This window comes from Paralichthys olivaceus, chromosome 13 (genome assembly GCF_024713975.1).
Source record: "Paralichthys olivaceus isolate ysfri-2021 chromosome 13, ASM2471397v2, whole genome shotgun sequence".
Classification (NCBI taxonomy): Eukaryota; Metazoa; Chordata; class Actinopteri; order Pleuronectiformes; family Paralichthyidae; genus Paralichthys; species Paralichthys olivaceus.
In genome coordinates, this window is record NC_091105.1 from 22,775,439 (window position 1) to 22,793,889 (window position 18,451).

Sequence of the window (18,451 nt, forward strand, 5' to 3'; positions counted from 1 at the left end):
AATAGACATTATTTTTGGGGCTTCTGGTGGAGACAGCAGCCATGACTCCATCTTCAGTTCGCTGTACGATGTTAACAGTTCAACAATCAACGATGCGATAATCTAATAACATGCACGACTGGAATTTTTCACAACTACCAAGAGTTTTATTTATCTTTTTTTTAATAACAGCTTTCTGCGTGTGAAAGATGATCAATTAAAAAGCTGATCATTCTCAAGACTTTTAGTCAATGCTGCCTCTTGCCCTCTTATTTACCTGCGGGAAACCAAAGCCTGCTCAAATGTGATTGGTCAAATGGGAAACGGAAACCAGACGGCTTTTATTTCCAAAATCTTGCCCCTCACCTTCTTCATATTCACAAGCAGAATCTGTTCATAAAGATTTAGCTTGTCCAATTTTTGACTGCATTCTTTAGGCAAATGTCTTGCACAGCTGCTTGTGTTGAGACACATTTGAGTTTGTCCTTAGATAGAACTTACCAATATTAGATGTATGTATGAAACTGTATCACAATATTTTGCTGAAGTTCTTTTTCCCTCCAGGAACACATTCGCTCATCGTATTTATTAGCTCCCTGCTGTGCTTTTAAACTCAACTTTTGATATGAGTTTTGCTTAAGCAGTTTTATCAGAGTAGCTACTTACCTCCACAAAGGGACTAAACATGTCTAAGATGGTCTCTCACAGAGAAGACAACTAGTAGGGGAGGCAGGGACATGTCTGCCCAGGGGAACATCTTTGACTTGATTTAAGTGCACTTGTGCTGGGATAGAATGGATGTTACAAAAATAGGAAGTGATCTTTAAAAACATTAACATGAAAAATGTTATCCCTTCACATTAAAGACGCACCGCTTTTTCCGAATGAATCAAATTTCTTTGATGGGTCAGTTTATTCTGATCAAGCTGACGAGGGGGAATTTATTTTGGTGGAGAACTCATTTTGATTATTATGGGAATAGAAGGAGCTTCTAAAAAGTCAGGTATTGAAGTGACTTTTTTATTTTTTGTTTATTCTAGAGCATATAATGTTATTTTTATGCCCAAACGCGGCAGTTCTCTTCTCCTGTTGGTCTCCATATTGGTCAAATAGTGAGAACAAGGCGCTGCTGAAGGGATGAGCTTGTCTTGTTGTTGAAACCCAGTTATGTGTCACTGTTGCTACAGGCCTCATCAATCCCCGACATCTGTCTCAGTTCAACATGTCCGACCCCCTTCGCTTCCCTTCTCATTCTCACTCTCTCTCCCCTTCTCTCTTTCCCCATAATCTCCCTACCTCTCTCTATCCTCCGTCTCTCTCCCTACAGTCACACATGAAAGCCTGCCTGACTTAAGTCTGTCAGAGGAACATCCTTCACCGTGAGGACGAGAGCTGAGAGGACAGAGAGAGGAGACTTCCAGATAAGCCCAGTGAACAAACACACACACACGAACACACACACACACACACACACACACACACACACACACACACACACACACACAGACAGACACACACACACACACACACACACACGCACATGCAAACAAACACACCCACCAGCTCCCACTGCATGGGCCAGAGCGGGTCGTTGAAGGTGAGGGACTGGTCACTCTTCCTCTCCTCAGGGTGCCTGTCAGTTGCATACTCCCTCCTTGGGGAACCTGTAAGCACACACACATCCATCACGTGAGAATGGAGGTGTGAGTTTTCTAGTCTTGAACTATGACTCCAGGAAGTCCCTTGTCTCCAACCAATGGTGAAAGACCTCCCAGATTACCTTTTTCTCCAGTGAGGTGGAATGCTGCTGGCAGATTACCATATCATTAGCATATCATTGCTGTGGCACAGCTTGGCTCGCTGTCTATGAATGTGCTATCAGCTCATCAAGGTCTGCCCTTCTCTCTCCATACACACTTCGTGTTACACTCACTGCCTCTCTCTCTCTGTTTCCTCATATTGTTTCACCCCTGCACTGCACTCCATATCACTGCGGTTCATTTTTTGCTCCCTCTCTTTTTCACGATGATCAGTTTGTTTCATAATATACTGCACAGTATGTATTAAAGAATTCACACATCCACATCACAATTGTGAATGGAGGATCTATTTTTTCAGACTGGAATAAAATGCTGCACACAAACACGTATGGGTATGTATATTTCAAGCATTGGTAGAGGATTGTAATAGCACATGTATTAGTCCTGAATGCTTCTACTCAGTAAATGCATATCTGAGGTTCAGGGCTCTCTGTGAATCAGTTAATTACTGATAAATTAGCCTTCACACTTTCATTAGGACCAGATCTTAGCATGTATAGAAGGAATTCCATAATTAGTCTCATATATGATGTTAGGAAACAAGTTGCACCAAATTGCAAACACCCATTCACACTGACCAGCATAAATACATTACGATAAAAGTGACAAAAGATATAAGAGTCCACAATAATAATTTTAACATCTCTGTGTTAAAATATTTTTATTATTTCTTGTTACACTGGCTAATGACTTTCTGCAATATCTGCTCCTGTATCTATTTGGACCCACTAGGTTAGTGGATACATTGACTGAAAGACCAAGGGGCACTATCTTAAAGATACATAAAGAAAACACACCAAGACAAATCATTTTGATGAGAGGATCTATAATCCAACAGGAAGACTGGAAATAGGGGAATACATCCAGCCTGGCTCTATCTACAGATAAATATTCTGCCTAAAGTAAAGCAAAGAAATTACAATGTGTTAAATAATGTGTTAATTCATATGATGGAGTATTACTGACCATATATATTTTTTAGAAAGAATTGTGATGAATGAGCAACATTTAAATGTCACATTGCAAAATCTACTCTATAACTCATGCTTTTCCTGAGAAAAAAATGTTCAAAAATGTTCATAAAACTGTTGATTTTGTGTACAATTACACCCAGTACTAATACAGTTTTTAATAACTGCCCCCTGTGCTTTAATAGAGTTTACTGTGATATAATGAGGCTTTTCCACCCTGCCAAGAAACAGTGTTTGGCATGAATTTTGAGATATTTAAAACTGGCACGCAATATTCAACGTTGGCAAGCATCAGTTCAGAAATACTGAGAAACATTAGACTTCAAAAGTTCATGTGGTTCACACATGTGCATGGGTTACACACACACACACGCACACACACACGCGCGCGCGCGCACAAAAGAGTGCACGATACATCCACCATCTCTCTTTCTTTCTGTCACTTTTCTATCATCGGGCAAAAGTCAATGATTGCACAACAATGTACATATGACTGGTTTCATCAGACAGCTTCATTCTTAAAGGTCGAAACTACATTTCAGAAAAGAAATTTGGAAAAAACGTGTTGTTCCTGATAAATTGTGAGTTAGTAAAGTAAAAGAGGTTATTGGGGGAAACATTTTAGTGAAAACTTACTGTGAGCATTGCTGTGGTCCAGTCCTTTCACAGGAACCCGCTTTTCTCTGTAATGACTGTGCTGCCTCTGTAACCAGTGAACCTGGAAATCACAACACAAATCACTTTAAGGACAATATAAAATAATGTTGACTTTAGTCAATCACTAAAATATTACTCATTTTTACTGTGTGATACATATACTCCAAAGTCTGGTTTGCATTTGCCTCACTTCAGCAAGTTTAGTGTCCACACCTTGGGTTACACAGTATACATGCTCATGTGCTACAGCCCTAATAATAATGCACAGGGGTAATGAAATATTTTGTTTTATCCAGCTTTGCACGGTTTGAAAGAGAGGGAAATCCAGAGCAGAGGGAGAGTCGGGCATCTTTATGGAGGAAAGTAAAAGGTTTCCTCTTCATTAGTTCAAAGAGTACTTGTTTGCTCTGTCGTTTGCAGTCCGTTTGTCCCGGGTTAAAAGCAAGGAAAACACTTCCACCTCGTGCGCCTCTGTCCTCCACTGCGCGCACGCGCAATTTCTTTCATAGGCTGCTGCTTGCAGCTTTGATCTGATAAGAGGCTGGTCCTTGTGAAGGTGGGCACACTGAATCAAACAGCAGATCACAGACACACACATATCAGTGTCAGCCCACTATTGTCCTCTTAAATCTGAGTGGAAGAGGTTGAAAATAAATACTATTGAGAGGCGGCTGCAGTCTTTTATGTCCTAAAAGCCTGCTAGCTTTATTCCCCCTTCATATTCTTCAATTAGACTCAATTAACAAGAGCTTGAAGCTGTTCGGAACCAAGAAGTGGATGTGATACATGTACAGTTCTGTGAATGTACTCAAATAAATGTTCACAGTATATTAGGCTGAGCATATTGATTAAAGAGATTAAATAAAAAATTGAGTAAGCTCAGTTAAATACTACTGCATACATACTGGAGAAAATCTTTTATTACACGTGTTTACCATGGGGTTTATATATTCATAAAAGTAGAGTAGGAGCCAGAGCCTTTCATTTATCAAGCTCCTTTCCTGTGGACTCACCTCCCAGTTGCAGTTCACCTCTCTATGTTTGAGTCAAATTAAAACCTTCCTTTTCGAAAAAGCTTATAGTTAGAGCTGGTTCAGCCTTGTCTTGGACCTGCTCTTAGTAATGCTGCTATAGGTCTAAAATGTCGGGGGACACCTGACACATGGAGCTTCTCTTTCCTCTTCTCTCTCTTTATCACATTTCTCATATTACTGACTTGACTTCTTCCCTTGTGCCTTATTGTTTGCAGATCCAAGACCGCTGCTTTGGCCACATCGTGGATCGAGATGCTGGCTCGTAGATTGTGGTATTGGACCATGAATCATGATGGTGGATCGCAAATCAGCGATCGTGATGGGGGATCGTGGATCGTGATGGTGGTGGCAGCTTATGGTGTACCATGATAGTGGATCCTGATAGAGGTGATGACTCGTGATCATGGTGGTGGATCACGATGGTGGATTGTGGAATAAAATGAAAAACTCGTTGTTTTATAAAATGTTTATCTAAAACAAGATTATGGATGTATTCTGGTTCTGTATAATCAACATGTTCAATTCAATGGTAACTGAAGATGCATCCACTATGAAACATCTAAAGTTTTTTATCAAAGTGTGCTCAAACCACATTTGTCTTTAAGTTGTTTTATTGTGCCATTGCTGCAAATTTAAAAACTATTCTCACTGAACCTACATAATGGACCTGAATCATACAGTGGGCTTCCATACACATATTCCAAATGTGTAGTAATTTATCATATGAGCAAAGTTAATGGTCTCCCTTGCAATTGAAAAAAATACTAGGACTTGTAGGCATGGATCACTGAGCTTTCCAGGCAGGTATCCAAACTGAACAGACATTTAGCATATTGAAAAGGTGTCTGTTCTGAAAATGAATGAACACAGCTGCATTCAACACTCTCACACAGATTACAGGTTTTAGTCAATGGTGCTCTGTTACTCCTCTAAACATAGTCAACACACACTCATCCTTGCAGCTCATAAAATGTCTTAAAATATTTTTCTACGAAGGAAATATTTTCCAATAATGACAGAGAAACTGTTGAGAGAATATGTCTATTTTTTCAAATGACAGCCATGTGTCAAACGTCACAATGCAAAACAAGAAAAAGCAAATGGCAAAATCATCCTTAATATGTCCTGAAGGGCTGCTGCACACTAGAGGATAATCAGGCCGGTTTTAGGCCGATTCTGCCCAGCTAATCCTGAAGTGTGACGGGTTTACAAAATAATCTTAAAGGGATAGTTCACCGAAAAATAACTATGCCGATGCAGGGTTGTGTGATGTGTTTGAATCCACACAACTCTTTTGGAGTCTCAGGGGTAAACAGTGTTGCAGCCAAATCCAATACAATTGAAGTAACTGATTCCTATGACGTGACAAAACAACAGAAAAAAAATCCCTGCCTCCATACTGCTCGTGTGGTGTCCGCAACCACCAACATTCAAATTCGACTCTAAACAGTGTCTTTTACATCAAGTTTTAAGTCTAATGCTAGATTGAGTTGGAGCCTCCCAATTTTGAAATATAACCATAATCGGCTGACTGGGAAGCGTCACCAACCGGGTGTTGCACACTTGTACAGCTGCCACTAAAAACAACAAATACATTTCAAACTCATCTCCAGCACTAAATATATAAGTCTATTCTGCCTTCTCAGCCAACATGGTAAATGGTCGAGTCCTGCTGACCACGCAAAACGCTTTACACTATAGATTAAAAATCGTTAAAATCTGTCATCATGTCTGTGTCCTCCCACGTTTTTAAAATCGGTCAAGAGTTGAAAATCCTCTCGTGTGCAGCACGCTTAACTAATAAATAACAAAAAAACACACAGCAGTTCATACCAACAGAGATAACAAGGATATAACTGTGTGTGCGTGTGTGTGTGTGTGCGGGAGTGTGTCTACTACCTTGTAAAAACCCTCGAGCCCCTCCTCTGGAGGAGCAGCCAGGACACGGTGATCAATACACATGATAGGGAGCTAATCGCTCTCTGTCAAACCAGCCCCTGCCAGCTACTAATGGCACACACTCACCAGGGAATGTCTGTAAACCTCTGTGTGTGTGTGTGTGTGTGTGTGTGTGTGTGTGTGCAGGCGTGGGCCTTAATGGCAGATTGAGACTCTTTAGGGAGTGTTGCTCAAGGTTAGACTCAGGGGACGAGGGGCAATTGACCACACTGTCTGTGACACTGACCCCTCCACTGTCAGCGCATTCATCATCCAGCTGTGACATATAGGCAGCATACACACACACCACAAGTGCAACACACATTACACATTCTGTATAAAAAGTCCTGTGTAAATGCATTAAAAATGTCACCCAACAGAAAAAGACGCATAATAAATAGAAGCGAGATTCGAGAAAAAAGATAAAGGCAGGAAATATAAAAAATAGGGAAATTTGACAAATCATTTTCCAGCAGTGGGGGAGAAAAAGCGAGCAGTTGAGCACTTGCATGATGAAATGGCTGAGGTAGAACACAAGTGAATGTGTGCAGGAGGAGGAAAGGAAAGACAGTAAGATAGAGGGAGTAAAACTGTGTGTGTGTGTTAGACATCCCATGATGAATGTGTATTTCTATAGAATGGCAGTGAATATTGAAAGAAAAATGTGTGTGTGTGTGTGTGTGTGTGTGTGTGCACATAATACTCCCATGTCTCTACATGAATGAGTGGATGTGGTGGATGGCAGGCAGCTGCAGAGGTGTGATACGCGCCAAGCTGCACAGATATCAGCGCTGACATTTTGGGCTTCGCTACCCACCAACAGCCCCTTGGGAAAGTAATGGCGACAGCGGCAGTGGTCACATGCCCCACACACCCCCAGACTCACCACTGCCCCCCCCCACCCAACGCCTGTCAATCACAACGCTGCGCTTCCTGACACTGGGCCATCCCAGGGCTGGCCTGGCCTCGCTGCTGAGCCCCGGCTGGATATGTTACACCATTACACAAGCAGTGAAAACACCGCAGGACCCCCAGTGCCACAAACACCCAGACCCTGATGCACAGCTCATCCCCGTCTGGTCCTCAACCCTTCAACCACACCCACCAACTCTCTGCGTCTTCATTCAAACTCCCATCTCTACATACCACACTGATAGCCCCCGACCACAGGCAGAAAAAAGACAGAAGAGGGGGATTGTTTGTGTGACAGCCAACCAGAAGGTTAACAGTGAAACCAAGAGACACGTTGGAAATTAAAAAAACAAACTGTGAGCTCTACAGTGGAAAGCAGTAATAGAAGGGAGGGAGAAAATAGCATGAATTCAAAGAGAAGAGAAAGATGGCAGGCAGATACACTCTGGCCCCTCCTCTAGCCTTCTTCTCGGGCACCTCTTGGCCTCTTCTCCCTTCTCTCCTCCTCACCCCCCCCCCTACCCTACCCACCCTGGGGCCCTCTGGTGTGGTGCTCACTCCATTGTGTCAGCCTTCAGAAGTGCTCAGTTTGAGTGGCAGCCCGTCACAGATCAGTTCCCTGCTAAAGCGGCCTGGCAGGCCGGGGTGACGGGCCAGGAAGGGATCTAAGTGGGGTTTATCAGCGCTTCTTAACGCCTCTCCGGCTCCCTGACACAAAAGAGAGTGGGTATTAAACATCTAAAGCAAACCAAAAAGCGTGAAAGCTCCTTATAGGGCCGCGGGATTGCGGATGTGACTAGAGTTTAAAAAAAAAAAAATAGCCAAGGAAGAAAAATAAGGGGTGGAGAAAAAGAAGAGCACAAAAAACAGCAGAGAAGAGGCATAGAGGCAACATTCTAATGTTTCTGTCCTGTAGACAGAGGAATAGGTGGGAGACACATCTGTAGCATCAAGATGGAACTAAGTCAGTGAAAACTTAATAAGGCTTTTTTACTTGCCACCTGTTTTGTTTTTGAAGCTGACAAATGCAACAATCTAAAATATGTTATATTAACAACATACAGGCAGAAATTATATATTATTATAGAGAAAATTGTTTTTTCATAGTATATTAAAAAAAACAATTACACACACAGATCATACAGCATGCACACACTGAAGTTACTACATTTAGCATGAGCATTTTAGAAAGCAGAGCAATAATGTGCTCTAACGAAATTCTCAGTCAGTTTAATTTAACTGAGTGCAGTTCAGTGGCACATCTGGTCTAGCATAATTTTTCACAACGCCATCAGAAGGCAAAACTGTAGCCGTCACGTTATTGACGCATGTCGGTGCAATGGCTATGACTGAATAGTGTCTGAGTGCTGTGCAGCCAGTCGGACATGCTGTAGTGAGGTGTGTTTCAGTAGGACGGCTCCTGTACTTCAATTTGATTACTACGCCATTTCTCAGAGGTAAGTGGATCCAAAGTAGGCCCTCGCTCTCAGAGCACATGCAGCGAGGAGAGGAAACTTCTCTCTGCTGATGAGTCCACAATAGTCTATGTCACACTTCATCTGACTTTCAGCTTGAATTTATTGTGCAAATCAACTCTTTCCATGTCAACTCCACTTGGCAAAGCAAATACTTGCAGTTTGGCTGCAAACCGTTCTTCATCAAGGGGTTTGAGACAAATGCAGCAATGTCTGCCATGAGGTCTAACTAACCATGATGTCTGAATTTGTTATTTTCCCCTAGAGCCTGAGGTTGATGGTGTACAGTTTTCAGAGATTCCAGTTCAAGAGGCCACGAATCATCTGACAGTTGCTCGTGCTTCTCGTTTCTTGTAGACAGAAAGGTTTTTTTCTCAGGTAGTAAGTCACTGCAGCACTTTGCTGTGAGAGCAGTTTTGATTTCATCTTTGGTTTTGAAGGCGTAAATGGCCCTTCATTGTATTATGACCCTCAGCTCAAGGGAGATCACAATCTGTGAAAGGCTTCCTGGGTTCAGTCAAGAGGTGACTTACCCAAAATGAAGCTTGAGTAGTTGCATCTTGAGTCACAGGATTTGTGAAATGGGTCTGGGCCTTCACCTACGATTTAGCTCGTAAACTTTCAAAGCACGAATTTCCTTCTTTATCTTTGGATTTCCAGTGGATGGTGTGTGGTCTGGCTCTTCTACTATCTTTTAGATGGTACTTAGATTTGGTGGCACAGCATAGTTACACACTTGTCTTTCACCAAGGCAAAAAAATAAATAAAATCAACTCCTGATTGTTCCATTCCCATTTTTTTATATTTCTTATTCCAATCATGAGCTAACATTAAATTTCTTGGGTAAGACAACTTCAAAAAGAGTTGGAGCCATGTTTGATTGACCTGCTCCTGCTCCCGATGGTTACATCTTCTACTATGAGAAAACTGATCACTTGTTACATAACATTTTTTAAGTTTACATCAGCACAGATTAAAACCAGGTCTGCAGTATATGTGTCTGACTTCTCTCTGCACAGAGAGTCTTGTTGTTCGAGGTTAAAGTGGCTGTGACAATTAGCTGGGGCCTCCAAGCATTTAATTTAACTGTAGGCAGCTGTTCAGACAAGAAAATAAACATGTACATCAGAAAACTGGTACAAACTGCAAACCGCTGCTTTCTCTACATGTGCATTTAGTGTGTGTAGCACACCAGCAGGGAGTGGGGTGTTTAAGTCAGAAGCTGGCAGGGGTTTATTTTGTGAGACATTTTGTAAAAGGTCAGTCAGAGTCACAACTGTGCGTTTGAGGATGAAACTGCATGAGGTATGATGGTTAGGAGAGTTAGGACGAGGGTCACTGAGGAGAGGAGGGGTCCGAAGTAAACAAGGTTCACAGAACAACATGAACAAACGCTGAGATTATACTAGAGTCCTGTAACACTGTCACAGTCGTATGAATGCACAGAGTTGTGGTTTCCTGTGTGGTTATATTCTCAGGCATATGTTCGATGTTATTGTGCATATTTATGTTAGCTGTCTGAATTCTTGTGTGTTTTGTGTGTGTGTGGTCTCTTATCCTCACATGTATATGTTGATCTGTTTTTCCACAGCTTTGCTAATTATGTCATTAGTAGCGCGATTAATACAACAGCTGATTGTTGCTTTGCTGACAGAGGGCAGCGTCGGCCGGGATTACACGGCGGCAAAACCACCTCCCCCTCATCTGAGAAACCACCACGGACTTCCATTCTGTGTGCAGCGTGTGTGTGTGTGTGTGTTGGCATGTGTTGGCTTGTGTGTGTCTATCCTGTAAACAATAAGCTGTTATCATACAGCTCTCCATATGTGAGCCTCAGAGCTCCATTCCTATGGACTGCTTTACCACATCCACTCTTTGATATGAGCGACAGTGGTTGCTGCAATTCCTATTGATTTATGGAGGGTGTCTATTATTCCTGTTTAATGGAAGACAATCACAGACATGGGCTGAAGTGAAAGGTTTTACCTTTGAAAGGATCTTCATTTTGAAAATGAAATAAAATAGTTTCCACCATTTCTGTCTTTTATATTACTGTGCATTATGTTTACATTCATTCCACATCATCATCATCATCATCATCATCACCATCTTCACTTGTTAGACAGTTTTTTTTGTTTAACAGGATGGAGCTACTTGTATTTGTGACTTTTAAGGCCTAACATGTTACTCTATTACATCAGTTAATTGATTGTGCAAAACATAAACACAGCTCATATAATGTTTGGGCAATTTTCATATTGCTACATCATATTAGTGGCAGAATTGCATACTCTAATATATTAAGAAGAATATGGTGTTTATCACATGGCTATTGGTTATTGTATTGACTTAATCCAGCGAGTGTGTTATGTCACTTAAATGGTCAGATTCCACTTAAATCAGGTTAGAGAGGCAAGGCCACACACACAATGGAAAATGAGCAGTAGACAACACTCAAGGCCCACTTACACAAATGTTCAGGAGCAGGTCAAAGTTTGTTCAATTGGTATGGAACTATAGATAATGAAACATTGTATTAATCTGCAAAGATTAACCTTGTGTTCATATGTCACTCAACCAGAAGTGTATTCATTCCCACTGCAATGTCTGTGATGCCGATGGGTTGCAAAGCCCCTCCCCCTTCGGTCCATCATCAGCCTTCATGTATGTTAAGTCTAGAAACTTAGCAAAAAAAAGTAATAAGCTGAGAGACTACTTCCTTTAATTCAGTTGTGTGATGTTGACTGTGTGATTGTATTATCAAATAAAGAAATATAACTTGTTCAGCCAGGCTTGTTTAACACATTGTGAAATTCAAGAATGTCATCTATTTAAAAAAATAAAATAAATCAATGTGTGAGAGCTCATTACATTCATATATATTATTTCATTTTCTTTTGTTTCCGATCTTTCACACTGGATTCAGATGATGCAACCTGGACATCTGTCCTGATGTTCTGCAGACATAGCTTGATGTGGTTTTGCCAGAAAATGCTTTCACAAGTTCAAAATCTTACTCAGAATTATAGCAAACACACCAACACTGTCTGCCAAATTAAGCATTTCTGCAGAGTAACCAATGAAAACTGTATATTCCATCCCAGGTCTAGTTTTGAACATGTTACTGTAGATAGTCGTGGTGATTTTACCTCAGAAGACAGTTTAAGATGCAATAAACCAACGATAACTGTCTCCACCTGACATGGTGCCGCAATTAGTGAGCTCTATAATGTAACCCACCTGCCATGCAATGCAAAGTACAGTGTGTGATGCAGAGTGAGAGGCAGTACACAGGTTTGTGTAGACAGAGGTCTGATCAGAGGTGGGCGGATGGAGCTCAGGCTTTGGCAGATGGCCAGCTACTGTAGCTAACACACTGTCATTATGCTTGGCAACACACAACCCACAATAAATACTTCTTCCATAAAGCTATTACAATATTGAGTGTTTCAGCCTAAAAATGCAATTAAAGTAGATTCTGTAAGGCTAATTGATTTAAGGACAAGAAAGTGGTTGTACTATTGAAGAGGATTTTCTACTCGGTTAAACGTAGTGGTGTTAGAAATGAGCTCAATGGAAAGGTATTTAAAAATGCAAGAGTGTTTTGTGAGGAGTTGCAGTGTCCAAGTGTGCAATTGTTCATTATCCCGAAACATTATTTGTGTAATCCATTACATTTAAGACTCATTACAAAATGTAGGAGGTTTTGGGGGTGCAAATTCATTTTCACCTAAAGTTACCATGGTAGAAAAATAATTAAAGTTACAGTTTAATGAAACCATGAACCATACATGGAGTCACTGAAGATTGCGCATAAATTACTTCAATTAATCACACGCATACTGATTCAGATGATAAGTCTGAATCAGAAAGTTTGGAATCCTCTCTCTCTCTTTTACTTTTTCTTGCTCATGTGTTTTGCTGCATTGTGTGTGTGTGTGTGTGTGTGTGTCTATAAACAGTGCGCTGCCTTGTGTGTTTGTATCTGTGTGTCACTGAAGGACCAGTGTGTTAGGGAAGGGCCAGAGGTCTGGTGAACCCTGGGGAGAGGACAGCACCAAGGCCGCATCTCTGACCGCTCCTCCCGAACCACTCCTCCTCCCTCACCCTGGGCTGTCATGGGATGTCTCAGCGGGTGACGGTTTCCCTGGCAACGGGGGCCCGTTGAGGAGGCAGCATTGTGCGCAGAAAGGCTTGTTGAGGTGGCGAGGGAGGGAGGGGAGGGACGGTGGCACAAAGTGATATCGGGTGGAACAGGCACACGAGATACACAAGCAAGGTAAACAACTTTCAGCCATTACTCACCACACGGCTCTGCTTTTCTTTTCTTTTTTTCCCCCCTTCTCGCTAATCAACACAAGACCCTGATTAAAACAGCAACGCCAGCCGAATTAACTCCCATTTGCATATACATGCTGTGTAAAATCAGAACCGATGCCAGAGTGTGAATTCACCTTGACGTGTCCATGTTAAATGTATCAAACACTCACGTCTAAGTAGCTGAACACTCTGATTTGCTGTAGTCACAAATCCATTTCCCGCTGAGTTACACTGACAGAGCAAGTCTGGCCAGAAAAAAAACAAAACAACCTCAGAGTTCTTTTGAGAATGTGCATCTTGATCCACTCCCCAGATCCCATTTTATTTAGCAGAGTGTTGATTTATTGGTACAGTTAAAAAACACTCACCCCTGCTGCAGTCGCAAGTCTGCTCTCAAAGGTGGCTCGGTCAGAGCGCCCCCTGCTGTCTCTCAGGCTGTACACACCCTCCAGGCTGCCAACCTGTCAGCATGGAGACAGAAAGTGTGGCCAGGTTAGAGAAGCCCACAATTTCAGAGTGACACAACGTGGCATTTGATGTGAGAATTGCTTGGTTGAGTGCCCTTTGCAAAAAAAGATGCATTTGGTAAATCATGCAAGTGTTTTCATTATTACAGAGAGGACAATAAAGGTAGTGTGTAGCCTAATCACCCAAATGACCCCTTTGCACAACATGATTTCAGTGTATCCCCTCTGGCCATCTATCTTGTGTGGGTTCTCTGCAAGAGGTGGGCTGAAATCAAATAGCACACAGTTTATCTAACTTTATCCTGGGCTTTTCATTTCCAAGCCTTATAAACTCAATCGTATTGACCACCTGGGAGAGTTAGAACTAACTAAGTGAAATCTACTCGGCAGCAATTGTGTGCAAGGCGCACGATGTGTGTGAATGTAAGTGTGTGTATGCGGCTGGCTGATTCTATCTTCCTTCACTTTCATTCTCTCTATTCTCTGTCCCTGAGGTGCATCAGGGCTGAGACTGCAGAGTAAATTGTCCCAAATTGAGTTCCTTCTTGCCGGGAGATACAGGCCACATCCCGACCGTTTAGAGAGAAACTGAGAGAGAGAGGCAGAGAGGGAGCAAGAGAGAGAGAAAACAATCACAGCACACATCACTCGCTTGAAATTTTTCTCTCTAATTTCTCTCTTTGCCTTTCTTTTCTACCCACCCTCCCTATCTATCCCTCTTTTTCTCTCCTCTGCTGATTTCCCTGCTGCTTCTCTTTCTTCTCCCGGCACATTATTCTTCTGCTTCTCCCTCTTTATATCACTCCCTGTGTGTCTTCCCTTGTCTTTGTCTGCTGTGATAGGTATACATCAGGCTTTCCTTGCTCAACTTGGCTTTCTCTTCCCTTTGATGACACCCCCCCCCCTCGCTTGTTCTCTTTCCTCTATCTTCTTTCTCTCCTTTCTCCATCAATCCCAGCCAACCAATGGCAACACCATTTCTCTTCTCTGCTTTCCTCACTCTCGTTTCTCTCCCTACTGTTCATTCCTCCTTTGCTCTCTCTCATCTCACCTTCCATTGCTCGCTGTACCTGGTGACATGGTGCCCATCAGTGCGGACCTCCTGGGTGGAGGAGTCTCGCTCTGACAATAATCACACAGTAAGTTCATAACGCTATAGCAGCCCAGCTGAGCCGAGCTGCACCGAGTTGTACTGAACTGCGCACACGCGACTCCCTGACACCGGCACACTCCATTTAACTCAGCAGGGGGGCGTCAGGCTGGCTGGGGCAGGGATGAAGTATGAGACAGGGACAGAGGATGCCAGTGGGTTTTTGGGGATGGGGCCTGCCAGGGGGGTTGGTGATGGAGCAGTGACTGGAAACAGATATGGAAATGGGATGAAGAAGATGAGGCTGAAACTGGTGCTGCAGGGGATGTAGAGCGGGTAAGGATTTGGACTTTTGGGTTTGGACATAAAGTTATTTTTTTAAGAATATGCTCATGTCACCATCAACGCCTGGAATGATAACTCTCTACTTTCACTGCTCCTTTCTAATACTGGCAGCAGGGCGGCAGATAGTTCTCTTTAACAGGAGAATCTGAGTTTCAAGCTTCGACAACTAACTAACCTGGAACTTTGATTTCACTAGTTGCACAAGCAAAAATGAAGAATAGTTTAAAAAGTTTTATAACGACCGGCCGTAATACGTTACAATATGTGTTGCATGTAAATTGTGTACTAAATGAAATTATAAAATATGCCTTTTTATTTCTTTGTTTCATTTATTTACGTATTTGATTTTGTTTTACATATTCTACACAGTATCTTCCCTATTCCACAAGCATACGAGTACTTGGGCAAGATACTCAGCCCCAAAAATTGCCCTATCTTATAGAAAAGTGCTGCACTTAGATGCACTGTATGAATGTGAATGGTTGAATGTCACAACCTGTACTGTAAACACTTTCAGATTGGAAAAGCACTATATAAATAGAAACCATTTACCATTTATTGTCAAAGTGTCTGAAACATGCAATCTGTTCAATAACGATTTCAAAACAAACACTGAAAGGAATGAAATTCTGAACAAAAAATTACAATTGTGGCTCTGATCTTACTGTGACGTCACACTTTCTATGATTTAATGGAACACAGAGGGCGTTCTTATGGTGGAAGGTTTCTGCATGCCGACAATACACACAGCCACTGCTGAGAGCAGTCAAAACTGGAGAACACAAATACAGAGAAGAGGAATTGGAGAGCACCTTCTAAAGATAAAACACAAAGTGACGATGTACAGCAGTAGAGACAAGGTCAAGCCAACCGTCAACAGGACAAATCCAGAAAGATAAAGAGGAGCAAATCTCATCTGAGACAACTGCTGGGACACTCTTTTTCAACCAGCATACATACATCTAAAGCAGCAGCTGAAGAGTCGAGATTCATTGCCATGATGAATAAGATAGAGGAGACTTGCTGTGACCTTGTCAAATTTGAAAACAAGGTTTATTTTCTCACTCTGAAATTAGACATGGCAAAGAGGAAGCTGAACCAGAAGAAGAAACAACAGGATCTGGGTGAGGAGGCAGCCATGAAGCACAGGGAGAAGGTTCATCTGATGGAAACACAGCAGCTTAAAGAAAGGCTGAGTGCTGGTGAGACATTGGCCCTCAAACTAAAGACTGGGCTCCATCGCAGAAACCCTGCTGTGAAAGAAACACGACTTGAAGAAGTTCAGTTTAAGAACAACCTGAAGCTCAAAGAAGCTCAGGGAGACCCCTCCGTTGCTCAGCTGGAGCACCTGTCCAGCTGTCCAGGAGAAGGAGAGGAGCAGCTGCAGGGCCTTTTAAAACAGTGTCAAGTCACAAACAGCCACCTACAGCAAAACCTGCAGGAGAAGGAGAAGGATATGACTGACAGGAACAGCATCTTGGGCTCCAGAATGGATTCTTTGGAGTCAGGATGCAGGACATTTTGGAGAAAACGTCTGGAAAGGAGAGAAGCTGGAGTCCGGCTCTTCAAATGTACCGCTCCAAATAAACAGCAACTGTATCTCTCTCCAGGCTGAAGACTGCACTCCTTTCTTCTCACACCCACCATACTCTCCACTAGCTAAACACCCATCCACCCACCTCCCTCTCCCCCCTTTCTCATTCCCTCCCCTCCTCAAATTTGTCTCCATCCTGGACTGTATTATTTGTATGATTTATGTAGTATAATTTAAATTCAAGTAAACATGACAAACACATATACAACCAGAAAATGTTCTTTCTCGGTCATTTCAGTTTCTGCTGAGAATTAGTTTATGTGGCAGCAGCTGTAGTGAGATCGTCTTTGAGAGAAAAGTGTATTTTTACAAATCTTAATTTTAAGGACATTTTCTTTTCTGAGTCGTTTTTGTTTTTTTGACAAATCTCACATCAGATGTTGCAAAGAAGGTAATTGTTCAACATTTAATCAAGTACAGAGAATGACCACAGGACTATGTACATTTTAAAATCTTTACACTCTGATATGAGGTGTCACTGTGACCAGACTGTTGGGACTGTGCATTGAGTCGCTCTCCATGGTGCTGATCCTGTGGCTGTGAAAGGATAATGTGCACTCGCTCTCTCTCTGTCGCTCACATGTTCACACCAGTGGGGAGTTCTGACTAACACTTTATCATGCCTAATGACTTATCACTGACTTTACCTGCTGTCTAATATTTGCATGGCATAGTTTGGAGTCTCTACCAGTATACCTCATATTCAGTCAGGTCTTAAATAGTCTTTCTCTCTTGCCTTTCTCACCAGGATAGTGTTTCTGAAAAGACACACTGCTGCTTAATTTTTAAATGCAACTTACGACTTACGTCCACTGCACTGGGGTAGCAGCAAAAATCCCACAGACGCACAAACCCAAAGAACCCAGTGGCCCATAAAAACAGATTAACACTTGAAGCTAAATGTGTCACTTTGACAACCTGACATTATTGACACTGGATGTGTGTGTGTAACATATGATGCGTGTACACACAGTCAAACTAGAGCTGCACAAATTAGTGAGCAATTTCAAACCAACCACAACAAACACACACACTCCACCCCAAACATACACACACATCCCGGTGCCCTCCCAGCGCAGGTTCACAGCAAAACAATATGAGGCCAATCAGGGGACCATTGGTATGGCTCTCCCTCTGCTAATGAAGGCACTTTGAAAAGGTAATCTAATTCACCAGCAGCAATTAAGGCTGGGAGCGCCTTGTCACTATCAATTATCCGCTCCTTCACTCATGTTCTCCAGTGCGGTCGCTGAGGCTGTCTGACACACAGCACTGTCGGACAAATCAACCCCATCAGCCAGCCAGTCACTGAGAACACTAATCATGAGAGTGTTCAAAGACACACACACACAAACACACAGAGTGATACTGTTTTCCCCAACATTGCACAATGAACTCAGTACGCTGGACCTAAATTAGGGTGTCCTGACCGACTGCAATCAGAGATAGGTGTCTTCTTCAGAGTATCCATAAATAGTTTAAATAGTATTTACCATACTGCAATACTGTCTGACTCATGACTAATGATTCATGATGGTCATATTCATAAATTATTGCTTATTGATAGCAAATCATGCTGCTTTAAAAAGTCTTAAAAAGAATGAATGCCAAATCACAACAGAATGTGGAGCCTTTATGTCGTGTTTCCAAGGGATACCAAAAACTGACTAAGATAAAAATGTCTGGTTGTGGATCATCAGTTTATCCTAAGTCCCTATAATAAGTGGTTATCCTTTCATTTATCTTTAATAGTTTGATGGTTTGGTTCAAATGGTCAAGATAGTGTATAAACCATGTCAGACTGTAACAACATGTCCACAACCATAACTAAACACAGATTTGTTATGGT

At 42.1% G+C, this 18,451-nt stretch overlaps 1 protein-coding gene across 7 annotated transcripts in view; it reads right to left on the reverse strand.

The window, feature by feature from the left end:
• LOC109632018 (proprotein convertase subtilisin/kexin type 4-like) overlaps positions 1-18,451 on the reverse strand; it is a 163,432-nt gene that overhangs the window by 129,397 nt on the left and 15,584 nt on the right. For all 7 annotated transcript variants that reach the window (XM_069537850.1, XM_069537847.1, XM_020091112.2 and 4 more), the window contains 3 exons: positions 13,475-13,567; positions 3,407-3,488; positions 1,540-1,643 (listed from right to left, as the gene is read on the reverse strand). In XM_069537850.1, the coding sequence (XP_069393951.1) occupies positions 1,540-1,643; positions 3,407-3,488; positions 13,475-13,567 (279 nt within the window). The remainder of the gene's footprint in view (positions 1-1,539; positions 1,644-3,406; positions 3,489-13,474; positions 13,568-18,451) is intronic.